The sequence below is a fragment of the Chrysemys picta genome, chromosome 2, assembly GCF_011386835.1.
Source record: "Chrysemys picta bellii isolate R12L10 chromosome 2, ASM1138683v2, whole genome shotgun sequence".
NCBI lineage: Eukaryota > Metazoa > Chordata > Testudines > Emydidae > Chrysemys > Chrysemys picta.
In genome coordinates this window covers 192,429,125-192,454,174 of record NC_088792.1, presented here as the reverse complement: position 1 = coordinate 192,454,174, position 25,050 = coordinate 192,429,125, and the positions used below count along the sequence as shown (strand labels likewise).

The 25,050-nt window shown below is 37.0% G+C and overlaps 1 protein-coding gene across 4 annotated transcripts in view; it reads left to right on the top strand.

Annotated features, from left to right (window-relative positions):
• The window catches only part of ZNF407 (zinc finger protein 407), a 449,103-nt gene that overhangs the window by 31,596 nt on the left and 392,457 nt on the right, over window positions 1-25,050 (top strand). For all 4 annotated transcript variants that reach the window (XM_065582014.1, XM_065582012.1, XM_065582013.1 and 1 more), the window contains 2 exons: window positions 3,897-8,783; window positions 16,252-16,366. In XM_065582014.1, coding sequence (XP_065438086.1) covers window positions 3,956-8,783; window positions 16,252-16,366 — 4,943 coding nt within the window. In that variant the 5' untranslated portion in view covers window positions 3,897-3,955. The remainder of the gene's footprint in view (window positions 1-3,896; window positions 8,784-16,251; window positions 16,367-25,050) is intronic.

Here is a 25,050-nt window from a genome sequence, read left to right as displayed (position 1 = left end):
CTTTTGCAAGACTAATGTTATTCACCATTGTACACTAGTCAAATTTATTAAATTACAAATATGAAATATACAATTGGAAAATGTATATATAATATGTATATATGTGTATACACACACACAAACACACACATATTTCCTGGGTTTTTGTGTGTATATATGTATCTGTGCAATAATGATGTGATATGTGCAGGTGTGCCATTTGCAGATTCAAGAAAAGTACTTTGCCTCCTTTGTAAAGTACGTTGAGCTCTATGGATGAAATCACTATGTAAAAGCTAGGTTATTATTACTACCAGAGTTACTGAGCTTACTGATTCCCTGCACCAATGTTCAGAGCAGTACATACTCCTTTTAGAATCCCATAATTGATAACAAAGTGTCACAAGTAACCTTAACATGCCTTTTTAATTAATCAAAGGAAATTCCCAAACAAAAGAATTTGTTAATCTGAAGTTAATGTGGTAGATTAATTTCTTGGACATTTCCTTAAGAATCTAATCAAACATTCTTGAGTTATATGAGCATTTAAAAAGTTGTATGTTGTATGTTTTTAAAAAAATAACTTTCTTCGATTAGAACAGCTTCATTTTGAACATTAAACATGACATGAGGAGCAGTTGCTGTTTGATAGAATTTGGTTTTAAAGTAACAAATGTTGAAAGTTTGACAATCGTGTATTGAGTATGTGCTTAATCATGGCAAAGCTTTCATTGACGACCGTGGTGCAGTATTAGGATTTGTATGCATACTAACAGAATAGGATAGTTTCCTTACTAATTTAACACCAAATTAAGGTCTTTTGTAATGTTGCACTTTAGATATTTGTTCATTCTCATAACTTCAAGTGATTCCAGAGGACTTTAGACGAAGGTGAAGAGAGTGGGGTGAGAGCCACCGAAGCTTGAACTGGGCATCCTTTAGACCTACAGATCTCTGAATTATACAGTTAGTTTCTATACACTCTGAAGAACTTGGAACTTTGATGATATTGCGCAGCGACCTCTACCTACAGCAAGGATGGGCAAACTGCGGCCCGTGGGCCACATCTGGCCCGTGGGACCGTCCTGCCCGGCCCCCGAGCTCCTGACCTGGGAAGCTAGCCCCTGGCTCCTCTCCTGCTGTCCCTCTCCCCCGCAGCCTCAGCTCGCTCGCTCCGCCGCCAGCGCAATGCTCTGGGCGGCGGGGCTGTCAGCTCCTGGGGCAGCGCAGCTGCAGAGACTGGCCTGACCCAGTGCTCTGTGCTGCGGGTGGCGCGGCTGTAGCACCGCTAGCCACCGGTGCTCCAGGAAGTGCCGTAAGGGAGTGGGGGGTGGGGGTGTTGGATTGAGGGCAGGGGAGTTCGAGTGGTGGTCAGGGGGTAGGGGTGTGGATAGGGGTCAGGGGGGTAACAGGGGGTTGAATGGGGGCAGGGATCCCGGGGGGAGGCAGTCAGGAAGGAGTGGGGGTTGGATGGGGGGGCAGGGGTTCCGGGAACAATCAGGGGACAGGGAGCAGGGGTGTGTGGAAGGGGCAGGGGTTCCAGAGGGGCCATTAAGGAATGGGGGGGGTTGGATGGGGCAGGAGTTCTGGGGAGGGGGGGCCGATAGGAGGTGGAGGCCGGGCCACGACCCCTTTCCCCTAACCAGCCCTCCATACAATTTACGAAACCCAATGCGGCCCTCAGGGCAAAAATTTTGCCCTCTCCTGATCTACAGTAATGATCCTTCTTACAATGTGAAAATGGTCAGAAAAATGGCTCTTTAAAAATGGGACCTTGTTGCTCTGTAGATATGCACCCTGCATATATTCCAAGTATTACTTGCTAATTTTTATTGATAAAAATAAGTTTACTTTTGTCAGTGCTACAGAGCCAATGCTGCGATAGGACAGTGAACATTAAAAATGTTTTAAGACCCTGATTCAGTCCAAACTCTTCAATATATCCTAATTTTAAGTATGTGTTTAAATCTCATTGACCTCAACAGAACTACTTGTTAAGTTATGCACATGCTTTGATTAATCATCAAGTTCCAGAATCTTTGCTACTGTTGATGAGGCATGAGCCAGAGAGGGTGCAGCTTGCCTTTCAAATCTCAGGTTGAATTTGCTCTGGTGACAGTTTATATATATACCTTGCAATCTGATTACATTTGAAATGTAGTCACTGAGTGCTGTACAGAGTCACTTTTCAGAGTTAACATCACTTTAAGGGCTCAGTTCTCAGCTGGTAAAAATTGATGCAGCTCTTTTTGAAGATTATATCCCTTGGCCCGCGCCGCTTCCAGCAGCTTCCATTGGCCTGGAGCAGCGAACTGTGGCCAGTGGCAGCTGCGATTGGCCGGACCTGCAGACGTGGCAGGTAAACAAACTGGCCCGGCCTGCCAGGGGCTTTCCCTACACAAGCGGCATCCCAAGTTTGGGAAAACTGCTGTACACTATTGTCTGGTTCAGCTTTTGAATTATTTATTGCTATCAGAATGCACATACAGTTATGGTCAGGGGCTCATGCATTCAGTGGAAACGGAACCAAAATTTGGCAGCTCACTAACTCTAGGTTCAGTGGCAAATTGATGTTTCTATGGTAGCATAAGGTAAATAGAAAAACATAGATTTGTATCGAATTATATATTTAAAATGGAGTATTCAATCAAATCATATTAACTTTATTACTTTAATTTTTATTTTAATATATACTTTAGGTTTGGAATGTTTTTTCTTTTTATTACACACACAAAAATGACAGATTTCCACAGAATTTGTTCAGGGGGCAGTTGGAGGATTCTGTATCTGGAATGGATCTGCCTTCTTTTGACATGGAGAGGAGGATCACACTGGGCTGTTGGGGAAGAGTTGTATTGACAGTTGTTAGTGGAAAGGAGGTTTTCGGCTTCTGTAGTGGTGGAGGGGTTTGGGTTTTTTTGAGAGAAAGCACATGTTTTTTCTTTCTTTACTCTCTGGCACTTCTGTTACTTGTCTTTCTCCCACTGGAAAGTGTGTCCTATTGTTAACTTTTCCCCTTGGAAATGGCAGGTGGTTTTAGTGGTAGCATTTTGGCAATCACATGGCTTCATTTCCTCCATCAGTAGTGGTCACATTCTCTTCCTCTCATGCTGTGGCATGGGATGTGGGCAGAGGAAGGAAGGAGGGGCTTATACTGGTAAAGCTTAAAAGATGATATTTAGCCAAATCCTTCTTGATTCTTCAGTTTATCCAACAGGTCTTAATCACGGTCAATTCTGTCTTTAGAGCTTTTTAATTTGGGGTTAGTCAGCTTTTTTATTCTGAAATCTCTAGTTCTGGAAAAGATGGATTATCTGTTGTCCTCTTTGCTGAAGGCCATAGTAACTTAGAGTGCTATGTCAAGGCTGCCAGAAATAAAGGTCAGACTTCAAACTTGAGTGCCCAAGTATGGACAACTAAATCTTTATTTAGACACCTAAGTAAAAGTAGCCTAATTTTCAGGGGTGAAGCTTGCAGCTCTCATTGCACAATACGACTTATGGCTAAATTGTGTAACCCCTTCTCACATTCGAGCACTTGCTCACACAAATAGTCCTATTGAAGCCAGTGATTTTACTCAAATAAGTGCTCACCAGAATGAGTAATGGCTCCACAGTCTGGCTTTAAAGCATGGCCATTATTTAGATGCCTATATGTGAATTTGATTTAAGTGCCATAACTTTAGGATTGTCTCTCTCACCAAAAGAAAGTGATCCAGTAAAAGATATTACCTCACCCACCTTATCTCTAGTTTTAGACAGTCCTTTTGAAAATGCTGGCCAATACCTTTAATTATGGCTGTCCCCATGACACTTTAGATCAGATTGTTGTTGTTAGCCTATACCTGGGGTATTAGCAAATTATGTTTGTTTTATGTGTGTACAAAAGACTAATAACAAAACTCTTTTATTTTATAGGTACTAGTACAGCCAAATGAGCTACTCCTGATACTAGAACTGTGCTGCCTTCATGAAAAATGGATGCAGAGGAAAATCAGAAGAGTGATGAAGTTGATGGGAGTTTACAAACTGATCTGACAGAAGATTCAATGAAAAATGTTTCAGTAGAAAATGCTGAATGTGATTCCTTATCTAACCAGGAAACAAGGTCCTTATCTGATGGAGTGCATAGGAGCCTTGAGAAGAAAGGAGAGGATAATGGCAAAAACAAAAGGGCATTATTAGAATCAACTAGCCTAGAAATTACTGAAGGGGACCAATTTGAAAATGAACATATCTCAAAAAGAATAAAGCTGGATTTTTCAAAACATACTAAAGGCAGTGAAGGCAAATCACTCAAACTCACAGTTAGGCAGGAGTCAATTGCAGAAACAGATAATATAATAGGTGGAGCCATAAAAAAGGTAGCAGTGAGTGACTGTGTCAGTGGTGACACACTTCTTTCAAATTCCTTGTGTCCACATTCTGATTTCAAGGCTGCCGATGCTACTGCATTGAAAATTCATTTGGAAAGTAAAGAGTCACAAGAAGTTCCATCTGCTGTTCCTGAAAGTACTTTCCAAGTGGAAGAAATTAGTGTTAGCTGTACAGTTGGCAATATAGATAAAGTTCTTAAATGCAAAACTTGTGATCAGTTCTTTCCCTCTTACCCTGATTTGGAAAAACATATTCAAGAAAGCCACTCAAAACAACCCAAAGAGCATGTGTGTCCCCACTGTAGTTATAAAGCAGAATACAGTTTAGCTTTACAAATACATATCAAACAGGCTCATGGACAATCCATATTTTGCTGTGATCTCTGTGGTTTTCAGTGTGGTGAGGAGAATCTCCTACGTTCTCATTTCCTTGGCAAGACGCACCTTCGGCGTCAACATCTTGCTGCACGAGGAGGATTTGTACAGAGATTGACAAAAAGAACCATTCATAAAAAGCAGTATACGGCAGTCAAAAAGAAGAAAGTGAGAGCAAAATCTGGGCCCTATAAATCAAAGACAAGAACTGCTGATTCAAAAGAATTAAATGCTAGCAATAATCTGAAGGATTCGAAAGTAAGCTTTTCTAAACAAAGTGATGGCAGTGAACTTCTTGTCGAAATGATAACATCTAAAAATATTTCCACTGAAAAATCAGAGACTGTTACAGAGGAAAAAGAGTTTTCCTTCAGTGTAGAAGGAACTCATGAACTCCAGGCTGAAAAGCTAGAAATATCAGGGTCCTCAGAAGAAAATTTGAACAAACAAGAGCCCACCAGAAGTACCCAAAAGATAACTGGCAGTTTAAACACAACAAGGAGATTTGATAGATCAGGACATAAGAGAAATATTTTATCACTAAGAACTTCTTTCAGACAAAGTGGCTCTTTTAGATTAAAAAAGCAGGTTAAAGGAAGATATAGTTTGCTGGATGTTAGTAAAAGAGGCAAACCCAAATCTCACCGAACGCAGGTGAAACACAACTTCAGGACCCAGCTTAAACCAAGTAATTTAACGCCCAAATCGCCTAGAGAGTTAGAAATGGATGATGATGATGACATTAACAGTCAGTGTAAGGCTACCACAGAAATACAGGCTCTGAGTCAAGATAGGACAAATACCAGTTCTCCTAGCACTACAAAAACTGAGGATTCTCAGATGAAACCTGTTGCTGACAACAAAGTCCTACATACTTGCATTTACTGTGGTATTATTTTTCAGAACAGAAAAGGTTTGGAAATTCATGTTATAAGACATCATACAAAAGAAATGCATTTTCATTGTCAAACATGTAACTATTCCTGTGCAATCAGGGGGGACTTTGAACAACACTGTCAAAGTAATAAACATCAAATGGGGTGTTGTAATTTTAATTGTCACCTTTGTTCATTTATTTGCTTGAATGATACAAGCCTTGGAACTCATATGAGTGAAGAGCATAATATGCCCCATAATTGTATTATTTGCAATCTGTATTTTCTAACTGAGGAAGAACTGATAGATCATAAAACAACTGAGAAACATATTAGTTTATTGGCTCAACAAAATACTTCTCAATCAATTAGCACTAATTTGTCTCTGCAGACTGCAGCTTCTACTACACTGGAATCAAATAATAATCTCCAAAAAATTGTAGATGAAATAGAAGTGACCATGGAGGATGAGCCCCCAAAGCCTTGCATGATAAATCATGGAAATGAATTAAAGCATTCTGTTCTCAATAAAACCCAATTTCAATGTAAAAAGTGTTTTTATAAAACAAGATCCTCCACAGTTCTTACAAGACACATAAAACTGCGACATGCACAGGAATATCATTTTCTTTGCAAAGCATGTAACCTTTATTCACTTAGCAAAGAAGGAATGGAAAAGCATATTAAAAGAAGCAAGCACCTTGAAAATGCCAGGAAAAACAATATTGGTTTACGTTTTGAGGAATGTATTGAAAGGGTATGTGTAGATGCAAGTGATGTTAAAAAAGTAATGGAGCCTTCCACTTCTGGCAATGTAAAGACTGAATTAGATAAAGAAAGTATACAGGCACCGTCCTCTACTGTGGATAACACATCCACAAATAAAGAACTGGTTCCATCAGGTGAAATTACCAAAGACAGTGAGTTAGTTTTGGCCAATGCACCAAAGAGAGGGAGACCCAAAGGCACCATTTCTAGGACATGCACCCACTGCGGTCTTTTGGCCTCCAGTGTTACCAACTTGACTGTACATATTAGACGAAAGCACAGTCACCAGTACAGCTATTTGTGTAAAGTTTGCAATTATTATACTGTAACCAAAGGTGACATGGAACGTCATTGTGCCACCAAGAAACATAAAGGTCGTGTTGAAATGGAAGCTAATGGAAAACAAAGCACAGAGGTAGTTGTTTGCCCAGAAGGAGGTAATCTTGACTCCATTAGCAAGAAGATCAACAGCCCAATGGATATTTTGCATGAACATGTTGAGGATGATAGCCAGTCATCGGATTTGGATAATTCAGTCTTAGAAAATCAGGAAGAAGACCAGGGAAACTCCATTGAGGTAGAAGTCGACAATGTATCTCAACTCCCAGATCTGCCATATACTAAGAACCCTATAAATATAAAACAGCATGTATTTATGGAGCCAAGTAATGTTACTCAAGATGGTGACCCATGTTTTCAGAGAAGAGTTACAGGGGCAAATGACAATAAATGTGTACACTGTGAGTTTGTTGCTCATTCATCTTCTTCTCTAGAGCTGCATGTAAAACGGAAGCATACTAAAGAATTTGAATACTACTGCATGGCTTGTGACTACTATGCAGTTACTCGTCGAGAGATGAGTAGGCACGCAGCAACAGAGAAGCATAAAATTAAAAGACAATCTTATGTTTGTTCTTCCTCTGGAGAGGAAGCAGATACAACAGATATTGCCAAAGAAACCTCTGTTATGTCTCCAAAGGATCATCAGGAAGACACAGAAGAATTTCAGACAGTTTCAGATGAAACAAAATATGTCAACAATGCTGAAGTTCAGGACGATCAAACTCTGAAAAGCTTAGCTGACTGTACTGTCTTAGATGGAAATACATCTTCAGAAATTTTGAAACAAGATGGTGCCCACAATGCAATGGGAGTTGAAGTTGAGGAGGAATCGAATGGAGGAGCAAATCCCCTTTATGAAGTCTTCCAACAAACATCTCAAAAAGATGAAGTTAAACTTAGTGAGGTGATACCTCTTAAAGAAGTAGTCATTTGTGATTTGCAGAAAAATGGGCAAGATCCAATCAATTCAAATTTCCATTGCACTGTAGAAAATCAAAATGTTTCAAATGACATGAATGCCCCAAACTTGGATTCCAAAAAAAGTGGGAAAACTTTAGAAGAAAATGGAGAAAACCTTGAAAACGAGTATAAAAATACTGAAGTTCTTGAAGAAGAATTACTAACAGAAACTTCTCCACATGTGCCAGCTCTTCCAGAAACATATAATTTAGCAGAGCAGTCAAATCTTGATGAAAACATTAGAAATACTGTTCAAAATGTACATAGCTTAGAGGGTGACAGAAGCTTCCGAAGGGATCCTACTGTAGAGGAGGAGAAAGCCCTTATGGAGGCAAAACATGAAGCAGAAGTAACTATAAACAACAACATTTGGGAGGCAGATGGCTCAACAGCTGAAGGCATGCAAGAAACTAGTAATGAGGCTTTGGAAACTGTTATCAGTACTGATGATAAAGGAAAGGCAATGCAAAATTTTGGCCAGTTTGATTCTTCTATAGTAAGATTAAAAAGTCATCAAGATGGAGAGTCCACTGACCACTCCGATGAAGGACAGATGTCAGGTGGAATGAAAGTTAGTGAGATAACTGTAAAAATAGATAGCTCACAAGGTGGTGGGAAAAAGAAGAAATCTGAAGGAAATCCTCTTGGGGAATCGACACGTATTCGTTGTGATGACTGTGGTTTTTTAGCAGATGGTTTAAGTGGACTAAATGTTCACATAGCCATGAAGCATCCTTCAAAAGAGAAACATTTTCATTGTTTACTCTGTGGAAAATCATTTTACACAGAAAGCAACCTTCACCAGCACTTGGCTAGTGCTGGTCACATGAGAAATGAACAGGCAAGTGTGGAAGAGTTACCGGAAGGAGGCGCCACCTTTAAATGTGTTAAGTGCACTGAGCCCTTTGATTCTGAACAGAATTTGTTTCTTCATATTAAAGAACAACATGAAGAATTACTGCGGGAGGTGAATAAGTACATTGTGGAAGACACTGAGCAAATCAACCGAGAAAGAGAGGAAAATCAAGGCAATGTGTGCAAGTATTGTGGCAAGATGTGCAGAAGTAGCAATTCCATGGCCTTCCTAGCTCACATTCGAACCCATACAGGTATGTAAGCATAAAATTTGCAGCCAATATCTTTTGACAGAAGTGGATTATGATCTCTCTTTCCTCTGCATCTGCCATACTTTTCCTTGTTAATCTCTTTAACATTTCAAATAATCCAGAATTCGTATAGCCTTGTGAATGTGTGCTGTCTCCTGAGCTATTGATGAAATTCAAAAGTATCTATGTGACAGGAACTATGGTGGTCAGAGGGCAGGAAACTCGGAGGGTTTCTTGTAATTTCCTTAAAAGTACTTAAGTGTAGTTACCATATTGCCTTTAAAAAATCATAAGACTTTTCTCCTTATTCCAGGTGTTAATAATTAATTGGTTCTTATGTTATTACTATGCAGCACTTTGGGTTTTAGAGAACACATTAGCAGTTCTTCATAACTTGTCTCCCGTATAGTTGCTAAAAGTTTCAAAATGGTTTACTTCATTTGAATTAAAAGTTAAACTTTTACATTTAATGCTTCAGTGACAGTCATTTGATATTGCATCATTCCTTGATAAATATATATATATATATTAAGCAACTAAATTTTGTCATAGAAAATAAGTTATTAAAAATTGGAAATAGTTTTTAGAAGATGGTATGTAATGTCAATGTGGTACACATGGATATAGCACCTGCTTTAGTTTATGTGCTGTATCACACTTTCCATTCCTTTTTATGTTCAATTTTAAGTGGAAAATTTAAAAACATTTTTGCAGAAAATGCATAAGCTGTAGTTCTAAATTTATGTAAAAATTCACTGCTATGTTTCTATAAACCTGCCATACATTCTTTATTTTAAATAGACAGCTTTTCTAAATCACTGAGCTCTGCTTAGACAAGTGGTGTCTCCATGGTTGAATTTATGAGTGGATTTGAATAATAAATTCACATTTCAATGAACATATTTTCATTAAAACTGTAAGGTTTATTTTACTGTACTTTTAAATAATGGCTTATTATGGAAGCTATAGTTTAAATTCATGCAGAATTTGAAACTTAGTGCATGGTTACAAGCAAGAGAACAAAAAGGTAAGAAACAAGAAACATTATAAAAGAATAATAATTCTTGGCATAATCCTAAAATAGTTTTGTAAGTTTTCATAGAAGAAGGCAAGGCCATGACTGGACAACATGTTTAAAATTAATCTAGGGGAGCATGGACATTGCATTTCAAACATCTTCAGGTATGTTAGTGTAAATACAGTATTAATTTTCACTGACTATTTATACACATGCTTAGTACTTTCAACATCATTTCTATCCTGTCAATAATATATTTGTGTAATGCTTCAGCAAACATTTAACTTTTGAATATGAAGTTAAGTCTTTAGAAGCACAGTCATGTTCACATGGTCAGAACAGCTGTATAAACCCTTAATATGCCCTCTTAAGGCAGATAAAACTGAATAAAACTAAGGGGAAGATGCTAATGGAGCTCTCTTTAGAATTCTTTATGCAACTGTCTGGTCAAGACATGTTGCTTATAATTGATGTGTCCATTACTTGAATTCTCTTGTAATTATAGTCAATAAGTCTTGTAAATGTGTTAAAGCTCACTAAAAGCATACAAATTCAAGAACAGAGTAAGGCTAATAATTTAAAATAATCAATGTAGGCATTTCAGCACTTAATTTCCCTTGTGTGTTGATAGCTGATCATTCTTAATCCATTAAGATTTATTTAGTCGTTTACAATGCAAAATAGGTTTGCACTGGTCACTTGTGCCATTTGAAAATGTCCACCAGGTTAAGTGCAGAATGTAGTCCATTAGTCTTCCTTGACTATATGTATTAATTGCATTTAAAATCAAGTTAATGTGGATGTGAAAGTGAGGTAACTATCAATATATGACAAAGCAACCCTACTTACATAAGTTACATCATTGATTGTAACATTTGGTAAAAGTTAGCATACTTTTTAACATCTTGTAAGGGTCTGATCACCAAGTGTATTTTTATTGTGCTTTAGATTGGCCCTAAACATACAAAACAGCAGGCTTCTGGGAATTGAATACAAGTCTACCATTTATTTTTGCAAGTCATTTTTGGTGGAAAGTTACAGAACAGGTTTTAATCTGTGCTCTCTTTTCTCAGCACCTTAAAATGAATTGCTTTTCTGATACTTTGCTTATGCAAATGAAATAATAATGCTGGGACTTTTATTAATAGTTAACTGGAAGAGAGCTTACCCTTCCAAACCCTGTTTTCATATTTGTGATTTACTGTATGTTTTATATAACCTCTTCTTCCCATTTTTATCACAATGAAAGCAATTGATAAGAAATAAATGGTTTTTGGTAAGCAAGAATGGTGGCAGGAGGAAGAAACCTACCGTACTATACTGCATATTCTGTCTTGGTTAAACCTAGCAGGACAAACAAGTACAATATGTTTCCCTATCTCACCTGCACTACTGTAACACCAGCTGTATCGTACGAGATGAGTTTTCCTATTTCTTATTCCTCTTCTTGCTAAATCTTACTTCAGGAACACTCTCCTCCCCCTCACACACAATATTGAAAACCCTCTATTTTATATTATTTGGAATCATTAGTAGCTTTTTTTGGAGGATGGAAAAATATTACTAATGATTCCAAATAGTAGAATACAGAGTGTTTTCAAAATGCCTTAAATTAATTCCAAGAGATTTTCACATAGCAAATGAGAAGGGATGTTATGCCAGAGAGGAGATAACAAGCAAGTCCATCACATATTGACAAGTGAAAATGAGGAAGTGTAAAATAAAACAAAAGGAATAGTAAAGGTGGAAGACTTTTTTACTTACAATTCAAGGAGGTCCTATAATCTTAATTAACAATCAGAATTTCTGAGGTAAAATCGCCTGCAGCCCTGTCATCTTTGAGGGGGCCAACAAGCATGCAGACAAAGGAGATCCAGTGGATATAGTGTATTTAGATTTTCAGAAAGCTTTTGACAAGGTCCCTCACCAAAGGCTCTTAAGCAAAATAAGCAGTCATGGACTAAGAGGGAAGGTTCTCTCATGGATTGGTAACTGGTTAAAAGATAGGAAACAAAGGGTAGGAATAAATGGTCAGTTTTCAGAATGGAGAGAGGTAAATAGTGGTGTACTGTACTGGGCCCAGTCCTATTTAACATATTCATAAACTATCTGGAAAAAGGGGTAAACAGTGAGGTGGCAAAATTTGCAGATGATACAAAACTACTCAAGATAGTTAAGTCCCAGGTGGACTGTGAAGAGCTACAAGAGGATCTCACAAAAGTGGGTGACTGGGCAACAAAATGGCAGATGAAATTTAATGTTGATAAATGTTAAGTAATGCACATTGGAAAACATAATCCTAACTATACATATACAATGATGGGGTCTAAGGGCTGGTCCACACTAAGCCCCCAGTTCGAACTAAGATACGCAACTTCAGCTACGTGAATAACGAAGTATCTTAGTTCGAACTTAAAGGTACTTACCGCGGGTCCACACGCGGCAGGCAGGCTCCCCCGTCGACTCCGCCTACTCCTCTCATGGAGCAAGATTACCGGCGTCGACGGCGAGCACTTCCGGGATCGATTTATCGCGTCAAGACAACACGCGATAAATCGATCCCAGAAGATTGATTGCTTGCTGCCGAACCAACGGGTAAGTACTGTGACAAAGTTCCTCCTCTATCTTGGTGGGTCCTGCGCTTATTGGCAGATTTTCTTGCCTCGGAGATTCACCATGTGGATTGGGGAACAGCCCAGAGACCTTCCCCTCTGGGAAAACCCACAGTCCAGGTCAATTGGGAGGTTTGGGGGGAACCCAGGCCCGCCCTCTACTCCGGGTTCCAGCCCAGGGCCCTGTGGACTGCAGCTGTCTATAGTGCCTCCTGTAACAGCTGCATGACAGCTACAACTCCCTGGGCTACTTCCCGATGGCCTCCTCCAAACACCTTCCTTATTCTCATCACAGGACCTTCCTCCTGGTGTCTGATAACGCTTGTGCTCCTCAGTCCTCCAGCAGCACACCCTTTCCCTTTCACTCTCAGCTCCTTGCGCCTCTTGCTCCCAGCTTCTCACACTCCTACCACAAACTGAAGTGAGCTCCTTTTTAAAACCCAGGTGCCCTGATTAGCCTGCCTTTCTAGAAGCTTCTTCTTAATTGGCTTCAGGTGTCCTAATTAGCCTGCCTGCCTTAACTGGTTCTAGCAGGTTCCTGATTAATCTAGTGCAGCCCCTGCTCTGGTCACTCAGGGAACAGAAAACTACTCATCCAGTGACCAGTATATTTGCCTTCTCCCAGACTCCTGTACCCCACTGGTCTGGGTCTGTCACAGTATAGACGTACCCTAAATTAGCTGTTACCACTCAAGAAAGAGATCTTGGAGTCATTGTGGATAGTTCTCTGAAATAATCCACTCAGTGTGCAGTGGCAGTCAAAAAAGTGAACAGAATGTTGGGCATCATTAAGAAAGGCATAGATAATAAGAAAATATCATATTGCCTCTATATAAATCCATGGTATGCTCACACCTTGAATACTGCGTGCAGATGTTTGGGATTTCATCAGATTTCTCAAGCTAAATAAGGGATGGCACACACGCACAAAAGCCCAAGGACGGCAGAAAGTATGGTGTTGATAACTCAGTAGGTGATACTCCTCACTCTCTGTTATTGCATGGTGCTAGTGAATACTTTGGCACTGAAAATGACATTGTTGGAGGCTTAAAACTGAGGCTTTGAATATTTCTTGTCACTGGAGACCCATGATGCCTTTTACCAGAATTAAGTTTATTAACTCCAGTGGTCTGGTGAGATTGCACCACAAATCATTATATTCTGCCTTCTACATTTTCTGTAGTTTCTATTTTTTTTTCATTTCCCTTTTAAAGAATGATGTTGCTATCACATGATGGCTGCTCTGTTTCCACACCACAGGTTGTGAGTGATATGATCCCTATATTTATTAAAGCTCTTTCGTTGGAAAGGTGCTGTAAATGAAGGTACTACGACTGTTTTGAAATTAATTAAGAACCAAGTGTAAAGCCAGTGAACAATGTCTCATTTCACAGAACAAAGAAAGTACTGAGAATAAGAATATGGCCAAGAAAAATCTAGTTTGGGAAAAATATTGTTTTAAGTACTCGTTCAGAAAATGCAGAGTTTTGCCCCATTGATTTGACTTTATGAATCTAAAGTTTATATGTTAGGTATAAAATATATATGTATAGATTTGTTCTACCCAGAAGAGGTTTTGGACCAAATTTGGTGCCAACAAGTTAAAAGGACCTTTACTGTTTTTGTTTCAGACAATAAGTACTGGCTGTAACCTTCCAGTACTTGAATTTTCATGGTGTTTAAATGGAGATGTTAACAGACATTCAGCTGTGTATGTGAGAAAAAAATTGTCAAGGCCTCAGTGATTTTTGGTTGAGAGCAGTCAACAGAAAAATACATTTATGTATTGTCAGCACAGTGTAGCAATGAACACTAAGACCAGACTGAACTATAGTTTTTCACAAAGGAGTCATGTAAATTGAAAACAGCAAAGGTCTTATACAGAGCCCTGTGGGATACCTGCAGTAACAGAAAGAGGAACAAATTTACAATTTAATCTGAGAGAGAGAGAAACCAAAAAAAAAAATAGGGTTGAATCCACAGGATATTTGAATTCTGTGAAATAAAATGGCAATATAACTACTGGTAGAGGTTTTTTTTTTTATCATATCTGGCTATAGCCTTGATATTATTAATTGTGTAATTAGTTTTGAAGCTCATAAGTTAGAACATCAACTTTAACGTTTTTTATTTAATGTGAAGGTATATTGACACTATTCAAACCTATTTTATTTGCATGGGTCCCTTTATAGAATACAGTGTTGATTTGGAATGTCACCAAATTAATGTTTAATTTAGTTTTATCAGGATCATTTAAATAAACTGGGGTTTTTCAGTGTGATTGATAGAATGTGATTGCTGTTAGCTGCAGTCTCAACCTGCTTTTGACATTTAAACATATAAAGCTGACTAGATATAACCATTCAGGTGCTAAATATTTTTTACATCTTCTAACAGTAGAAATGGAAGTATTAAGAGATCTTGCTTCATTGTCATTGAACTGTGAAATATTCAACCTTGTCTGCCCGTGCTTAGTACTGTTGACTTTTTTATTTCTGCTAGAAGATTAAAATTAAATGCTTCATTTTTTGTCAGCTTTTGGGAATTAAATTGAAATTTAAGACTCTAAAATTTTTTACTAAGATCCTCAATTTCAACAAAGTATTCTTGGAGGATATTCTATTTTCAAGGACACAGCACAAAGGTTCATTGATCAAGTATGATATACTATAACATTTTTCTTATCAGAGTCTTTATGTGTATTTATTAAAGATCACATATTTCATTTTATGCTTAACGCTATTGGAAGACATACTTCACAAAACATACTAAACATAATTTGAAGAATCTCTGAACATGTTGTACTTAATTTTAAATGCAATTCTGTGATTTTGATTTATTGATTTTAAGGATTTACTAGTTAGAAAATTGGAAAGTGTTACAGCATACTTTAAAATAAAGTGTCATTGCTTAGTAACCTACGAATGGACATCTGCCACATTTAACCATTATACCGCAGTTGTAATGCAACTTTCTCATCTTGACTGGGGAGTCAGTGTTAATCAAGATACATTATTTCTGTACAGACTTTTTCCTGGCCTGATATGTTCAAACAGAATAGGTTATTCCTACTTCATTAGACATTTTTTAAAAATAATTCTTTGGTTTTCACTGGCCATTTAATAATAAAGTTTGTTCTTAAAATAAATAATAAGCAAAATGTCAATACTTCTGGTTTGCAGAAGCATAAATTCTTGACCATAAAGCAGTCATAAAGGCATAATATTTTACCCACTGTATAGTCATACATTGCATGTCATTACAATAGCAAGGTGATGAATCATTCTCTAGGCATGACAGAAGAAACTTGAAATACCAATGTTACTGTGAAATCTATTCAAAGTCAGAGGAATATAGTAAAATTAAATGAACTTATCATGCATATTTACTTTAAGAACAAGGATATTTTTAAGTTTACATCTTTCATCCAAACTTTTTATGGCCATTAATTGACTTAGCTATTTTGAAAATGGGGAAAGGTGTAGAAAAACTTTGATCACCTCATTTAAATGGTATCGTCCTAGTATATTGTCTTCTGATTTTAATACTCTTTATAAAAAGTAAATGGTTATTAAAAGTTCAGTATGAAAGTAGTTTCAGTGAGCTTAAGGATTGTCAGTGAATTTAAGGAAATTCTTTTTAATGGGAAATCTATGGTACATATCTGTATCCCTGAAGTGATAAGTGTATGTAATAACTTCTTTTGCGAGACAAAATTCTTAAACGGTAAATGTGGGATATATTTTTTAAAGGTTATTTTTTCCAAGGAATTTTTATTTCTTTAACCATGAGTAATATATTATTCTAATTCAACTCGTATCTTATGCTAAATTTTACTTAGGATCAAAGCCATTCAAGTGCAAGATATGCCACTTTGCAACAGCTCAGCTCGGAGATGCCAGAAACCATGTCAAGAGGCACCTTGGGATGAGGGAATACAAGTGTCATGTCTGTGGGTGAGTAAATTGAAACAGTTTCTACGATGGTTAACCAGGAGAAGAGTGCAGGATATGCATTGTTTCAGAATTCAAAACTGTGATGTGAGCAAGAGTGGCTAAAATTATGCATGCATATCCTCCTTTCCATTGTTATGGTAAATTCCTTAAATACAGTTATGACATTCTTTTCCCACTTCTAATCCTGCACTGAAGATGAGCAATTTTACGGGCTACAAGGTCAATTTGAACCTGTAATCTGTAAATTGACTAAATTATAGGATGTTCATTCACATTGCCAGGGAGAACTGTAAATTCCATTTAAAGACATAAAAAATATATAATACAGACTTTACTCTGTGTGTATGTGGTGTGTCCCGTTTCCCCCCCACACCCTGTACTGTTATAATTTTAGTTCCATTAACAGATCTGTGGGCTCTATTAGGTATTTCATTCCTTAGGAAAACAAAACGGAAGACGGGCTTTCAGACAACTGGATATAAAATATTACATGCATACTATGTTTTTAAAAAATTGAAGTATTTAATAGATGTTTGTGTTCTTGTTTGTTACAAAAAAATCCTGTTTTTCTTTCTTACTTAATGGTTATTTCTTCAGAAGGATCATTCATAATGTTTAATTGTCCTTCAAATGTGTTGCATTTAATAGGAGGCATTGAGACTCCTTAATGCAAAACTAATTAATTTAGCAGAAATGTTTAAAAGGTTTTAAAATGCCATGGCATATATGGTACATCATAGGATATTCAGAGTTGGATTTTAATACCCTACTTCTGATTAAAAATATATTTTAATGTTATTATGTGAGAGAATTAACTAATATATGCATCATATAAAAACACTTTATGCAAACCTGTGTCACCTGCTGTAGAGGTCTTATGGCTAATGTGTAAAATAGCACAGGTTCAATTAGATAATGCATTGCACACATGAATGGTATGGTGGGATGTTAGGGATATTATTCAGCAGGAGGTTCTTGTAGTTATCATTTGCAATACATATTTATTGCAGGACAAAGTGAGTTTCACATTTCAAAGGACAAGTGAATCTTCAGCTGAAAATGCAGCTGAGTGATTTTCACTGATTTATCTATCTATTTTACAAATAATTTTGCAAGGAATGTTATTAGATACTTTGGGTGATTTTATTCAGTTGGGGTAATTGATGGTTGAGTTATTTAAATATGAAGTAAATTTATGTGAAGTTTGTCCTTAAGTTCACATAAGATCAGTAGTATGATGACTTTTGTTACTTCTTATATTAGCTACAAGATTCAAGTGCAACATGGGACATCTTTTTAATAGACGTCTTTTTAGGCATTTAAAAAATCCTGTTAACAGTTTTTACCCTATAAATTACAGAATCTTTTGTGTGAAGGATAATTAACAAATACAGGTGCACCAAAAACAAAGAGAACAAAGCTTAGACTTTGCTTTAAAGTTGTCAACAAACTTGTCTATTACTTCACAATTCAACATCCCATTGACTCGCATTGAAAAGTTAGCGTATTATTTAATTATCATATCAACCGAGAAATAGCTTTTGTAATCACCAAATCATTAAGTTCATATCCCCTACAGAGAAGAAATTAATTGTGAGGAGAATTTGGCACATTTTCTGATATCAAAAGCTCAGTCCTATTTAGTATTGGCATGGTACTAAAATATTCTTAGAACTTGCAACAGAAAACATATAACTATCAAGAACAAAACATATTTGTATGACTTAAGCTATGGAATTAAGTCTATTAGTCACTTTGCTAGGCTAATTGTTTACTACATGCTGTTGAAATGTCATACTGGTAGCCAAATAGCTATATATTTATATTGTTGTATAGAGTTATGCCACTAATCTTCATTTACAACATAGATCGGTGTATTTTATATATAATAAAACAACCAGCCAAAGAGACATCCTCCACCACCACCATGCTCTGCGCACAAAAATCTGGTTTATAGTGCAGTTTAGTCCTTTTGCAGTTTAAATAATCATCACATTTCACTTGATATGCACCAAAATGTATTTTAACAGTTATATATTAACATTGGTTTAATTGGAAAAGACATCTTTACACTGAAGCTAACAATCCTGAAGAATTAAAATGGATACGAAGGATAAGGAATGACCAATGCAGTTGAACTGTAGACCAAATAATGAATATGCCATCCTTAATGTGGAAGAAGGGGGAAAAAAAGTATAATAGCTTGTGCTGTATTTCTGCCGTATTAATTGAAAGGATAGAAGAGTACGTAGGTTAAAAAATAAAGTAGCAACATAAAAAAATTGCTAGGATTGGCTATCGGATTAGTGGCACTATAGAGCATTGGTACATTAACACCACTGACAATGTCAATTCATTATCATTGATGGCTAAATAATCTTAGAAATGCTCAGTGGACCTATTAGTTCCTGAACATAAGCAGCTCATGCTGCATTTCTTCATTAGCTTTAATTGCTATAAATTTTACCTTTTTAAAAATCATGCTTTAAGAGGTGAAGTGATCTTTCAGGAACATTAACTCTGTAATTTTGTCACAAACAGAAGGTCCTGCACTATGTTTTCTTTTCTGCAGTAGTTAATATTCTATCCTCTGACTTTTGGATTCATAGGAATAAGCCCTCTGCTAGCTGTATGGATAAATTGTTTTTCAAATGCTGTTGAACCTGTTCAGGAACCTTTTCAAGGTGAAATGTCAGTGCTAGGTTGTGGTTTATTGTAGTCTCAGGATATCACTTGATTGTTTTGAAGCAGTACAATTTCCTTTTGGATCGGAAACTAAAATATTTGTAAAAATAAATATGCCAAACCAGCCTTGATTCTTTTAGGCTTGTCTAAACATTTCAGTTGCTCAGAATATATTATATGTACTGTATGCCACAGAAAGGTAATTTACCTAGCTATAGAAAAACTAGAACCATTTTCTGTTTTCTTTTTTAATTTAAGTATAGGTTTTTTTCAGCTGCACAGCAGAAACTCCTTGACAGAGAAATTGGACAACACTAATCTTTTAACATTTGAAATAAACCAACTGCTCCTCATTTCCTTGTCGGCAGATGTGTTGTGATTGTTTTCCATTCCCCATATCCACGACTGGAAAATATATCCATTATTTGAGAGGGTAGTATCTATTTTCTGAGTAGTCAACTGCTACATATTTAAATTTAATTTAAAATATCTGGCTATTAATTTGCCTGAGACACTTGAGTTAGATTAGCAAATCTTAGTGGTTGCCCAGCATTTAGAATTTTTGTTTCATTTGCCCAGTGGCGTGCTTATGTTTATCGTGTGCTTTTCAAATTGTATGCCTCAGGTAGAACATGAAAAATACATTGTTCTTCAGATTTTGAACAGAATTTATAGGCAACATATACATCTACTTTTCCCTTGCCTTTGCTTTCAGAAACAGATTTTATTGTTTTAAGTGGGGGGGTGGTGGTGGTATAGGAACGTGTTTCAGCTAAGAGTGCTTCTTTCTCTCTGTCTTTCCGTCTTTCAATTTGGCTTTTTAATAAGGATCTGCTGAAGAAAATTGGTGTCAGGTAGGTTTTGGGGATATTTTTAACATTTAAAACATGCATAAAGCCATGCACACACACGGTTTAAAAGACTTCTGTTTTATTATCTTCATATTGTCATTATTCTGATTCCAGATATAATAGTTCAGTGCTTTAAGAAGCGACAGTGTATTTTTGCATAGACAACCTTCGTCTTGATTTTCTTGACGTTTTACTCAGATTTCCCTTTCTTGTGGTTCTTATTTCCACACCTCCCAGAAATGTTTTGAAATTCCTTTTCTCATTTAACTTTGGGAGAAATTTTTAGATGTGCTGCTGAATAAGCCAGCACTAATAATATTAATATTAGTCAACTTTGAGAATAGTTTTAAAAGCCCTAAAGATGCAAATGACTTCAGTTTATATCTTGACACTATAATTGGTGCTATAGATAGTCTGGTGGTCTCAGAATCTGTACAAAGTCCAGTCTTTTCATGACATTGGTTGATCATCTGAGGAAAATATTTGCAGCTAAAACAGGTGTGTTAATTTATCTATATCTTTATTAATGGGGATCTACTTTGACCTGTCAAAAGATACCAGACATAATGCAAATAAATGGTTAGTAGACTTTTTTTTCTCCATTAACTCCAGATTTTTGAGTGGGTAGTTTTAGCATCAGGATACTTACTTACTGTACTTGCTTGCATTTAGCCTTGCGAATAACATGCTAATTTCTAAACTTATCCATAGGAACAGAGAAAATGTACATTGGGTTTTCAGGGGTGCTGTAATCTACTATAAATTAACTATTTATTCTTGTGTGCTTTAAGAAACCTTAAATAGAAAGTTGCAACTCCAGTAAAACTATTTTTGTGTGGTATTACCTAGTTTTTGTGCATTAGAAGGGATCTCAGTGTAGATGATTATAATGTCACTTTCTGACCTTTGCAGCTTGAATAATTGTAAATCATTGCTTCATAACGTGTCAGAGAATGTCTGTACTAGGCAATTAAATGGCAGAATATAATAGACCAAATTATTGCCTGTCATGTTTTCAACAACACAGTTAGTATTTGAGTTACACTTAATCATTACGTGCATTAGCAACTTCATTGGAATCCAGCTTCAGGCTGAGCATGAAATACATTACATTATTTAAACCTCTAATGGTAGAAGTCATTTATTTGTGTTGAAGTGTACAACATGCAGAGTTTCATAAAGCAAGGAACACTTGAGAGCTTAATTTATCCAAATCAAAGTCTAAATGCAGATAAACAGAAGTGGCAAAAATTAGTAATTTTTATAGACTGGAAATATTTAAAAATACATGGTTGTGAGTAATTGTAGGCAGCAGGAATAAATTAAAATCACTATTTTTAGTCGGCTCAGAGAACTAAAGCTGTTGTGTATCTAAATCATCAAGTGCACCATGGAATTGCATTTTTGACTGAACAATTAATTACACACATCATATCTACAGATGTATCCAAACAAAAAAATGTTTGGTTTAGCTATTTTAGGTTTAAGATTTATTTGTATTAGAAAGACAACGATTCTAGATCTAAATGTTCCTGAACTTCTATATCCAAATTTTGCAGTTTGGACCCATGTTCGTGCGGGTACGTGTGTTTGCTTTAATAAAGAAAATGAGTTAAAATATATAACAGCAGTCTATGCTGACAATACATTTTAAATAAATTAATATGGCAATGCTAGAGAGTAAGGTGGAGTAAGATAATGTGTGTGTGTGTGTGTGTGTGTGTTTATTATATATGTCTGATTTTTGTTCAATTAGATATCATCCTTTTAGATTTGCAGATTTATCACCTAGCATGTAATCTCTATTCTTACAATTTAAGATATTTAAAATGCAAATAATTTGCTTATACTCACAAAAGCCCCCAGCATCTTTTTAGCAGATGATGGTGGTTTGCACACTGTTATATTTTGGATAAGACCATCTTGATGTGCTTGGAAGTTCACTGGGGATTGGCCTGAAGTTAAAGCAAATATTCTAGTTAACAGGGAAGACAGAGCGATTTAGTGAAAGTATCCTCTAGTTAACGACTTGGCAGCATGCTTCACTAGTGTCTACTGTCTGGCTATATTGGAAGAAGGACAGGAGACACTGGATATGGTTTAATTAGGCAACAACTTTATTATTAACTGTCTGGGAGTACTCGGCAGATGAGTGTTCAGTGTAGGTAACTCCATGATCATTTCAATATCTATCCAGGGGTCTTCCATCAGCTCCCCCCACCTTTCCATCCTGGTTCACTAGCCAACCTGCTGCTAGGACCTTACCCTCTCCCTCACCCCTTGAATGAGGATTAAGGTGGACTATAAAGGGTGGGGTATTAGCTCCCTTATGACCCAGTCATAGGAGCCCCATACAACCCTGTTTCCATTCCTTTAACAAACACCTCCTTTAAATACTTTACCCAAACCATTTATCTGATAACTCTATCCCTTCCCTACAGAGTCCCTGCACTGGACGTCTGCCCCATGCTTATAGAATAAGTTGTCTAAGTCTCTTCCATGCTTGCCCCAACTAAGTCCCACCTCCCAAACCCTCTGTGGGTAAGGTGAAAAAACTCTCATTCTTCCTTGGCCAATCTGGCAGTGATGGAAAAATTCCTTCCTAGCCCTCCGAGAAAGGAGTGGTTACTGCAGTGCCCACATTGGATCCAGCGAATCCTGACCACATCTGGTATTTTGCCACTTTCAAGGGTGGGAGCTTGGGTGCTGCTCTGCTTGGTGCAGGTGAAAGAGAGCTTCCCCTGCTCAGCTTGCACCAGCACCTTCCATCTGGGAGGAAGGGGGTGAGTCAGCATCCTCACACTGACTGCTCTGTGTCTGTAGCAATGTCCGAGCCTCTGCCCTTAAAAAGGTATATCTCTTCCCCCTGCAAGCCAGACAATTCCCCTCCCTCCCGTCCTCCCGCTTAAGGTGTGCTGTGGTCAGTATTACAAATGGGGCAGAAAAGTCGAGACCAACTTTCCTATATAATAGTTCATTTTTGAAAATGTACTTTTATCAATGTGTAACGTAATTGAATTATTATCTGGCTTTAATTGAATTATTATTATTGTACTTGCTGAAGTGAATAGGCATGAAAAGTACATACTTAAGTGAATATGTGTTTGTATTTGAATTAGGGACATTGGTGATAATTTATACTAATATCTACTATATATAACCTACTGCAATGCACTTCCAAACTGTAATTATAAAGCTACACAGACTTGTGAGTGTGATATATGTGCCATGAATAACCAGGGCAGCTTCTTTTAGAAGCGTTCCCCTTTTTATTTATTTTTTAAACTATGGATGGTTCTGAAGTACAGGATACTTTATTGGACCACATAAGCATTTATTGCAGGAAAGGTCCAGTGTGCAATAAGACATTAAAGTGATTATGAATGTTACCTCACACTGAGCTGCCCTTGCTTGTATTATGGTTAGGCCCATCATCAAAGTGGCAAGGTTTTCCAAATCTTTTCAAACAGAAGAGCACACTGGCTAATAAAAAAAAATTGTATGGTGAGATGTCTGTCTATGGATTGTGAAAGGTTTCCTGTGACAGGGTGCAAAGGCACTATTGTAGATCTGGCTTATAGCAAACTAACATTCTGCTCAAGTCTACTGCACATATAAAAAGTGTTTGGATAAAGGGGCAGGGCTATCGATCATAAGCACATGGGAGATAAAGCCATTATTCTTGAACTTGGATGCCTAAAGATAAGTACCTAAACAAGTGGTCTGATTTTCATAGGTTCAGCTTAGCATTACTGAATATTAGAGCACTGGTTTAGTTGGCACTCAAGTTTGATAGTGTTGGCTTCCCTTAAAGCACACCCTATCGGAAAGGCTTACTGGTAGGTAGAAGGAGATAGAACTGAAGTTAGCAGGGGTTGGTCTAACACAGAAGCCATGGAGAAGGAAAAGTGTCATAACAGGTATTTGTTATAGCCTGAGCAGGGCTTTTTTGTTTGAAACCTTAGTGTTGTTTCATTTTGCTAAAACTAGAGATAGATTTGAGTCACAATTAGGATTTGGATATAGATCCAAATTTGAGGTTTTGCAAAGCTTAAGAGAAGTTTGGATTTACTTTTCTGGTTTAATCTGTTATGTAGAGACAAGCAAGTCAAAGTCCAGATTTGATTCTGATTCCTGTATCTCCGGATAAGGACTGTTTAATTTGAATTCTAGATGTTAAGTACTTGGGCAAAAAGCTCTCTCTATGAATATCACTTGATGCCAGACAACATTGGCCAAAACTACTGGTTTATAAGTTTCAACAAATGACAGTAGTTCCGAGGGGGTTTATTAGAACAGCCTGTATTCAACGTTGCCAGCTTTTCATGAGATCTGCTGACAATCAGGAAATGATTTTGCTGAAATCTGATTCAATGTAAGCCCTTCCAATCTATCCTATTTGGAATTTATGCTTTGATTTAATAGACTGTGTTTCACACTATTGCTATGTTTGAGACCCACAGGGGTGCTATTATTAAATAAATGGGCCAAATCCTGCTCACCTTACTCACTTGAGTCATTTTACTGAAGTCACAGGGATAACTCACATCAGTAAGAAGAGCTGAATTTTGCCCAGTGATATATAAATATAGGATCTTGTTCACATCACTTCAGTTTTATGCCCGTATACCTCTTTTATGTTTAACTGAATTACACCAGTTTAAAGCTGCACTACGGCAGTGCTGCCCTGTTTTTAAGTTGACCTTATCAGATATATTGACAGAGTGTAATTTCTTCAATTATTATTCATTACAGCAGAATGTTCCAAACCCTCATGAGATGGCGGTGTAATGCATTGCAATATTCTTTCATATTAAAATGATACAGTAATACCTATGTTGTGTGCTCCTTTCAAATGGCCTGATCTTGCTCCAGTTAAAATCTGTGGGAGTTCTGTCATTGACTCCAGTGGAGGTAGGAGCAACCCTGGAGATTTTAAGTACTTCAGGGCAATGCATCTTGTTTTCTATTGTAACTATAATGTTGTGCACACTCTTGGGTTTTAATTAATAATATTAATAATTATTTTTATTAATGCAGAGCTGGTTTCTCTCTGTTTTTGCTTTTCCAGATTTCAGGATTGGCCAAATCAAATGGTAACATTGACAGAAAATCTGAGCAGTATCTAATTTCATCTTTTAGTCTTTT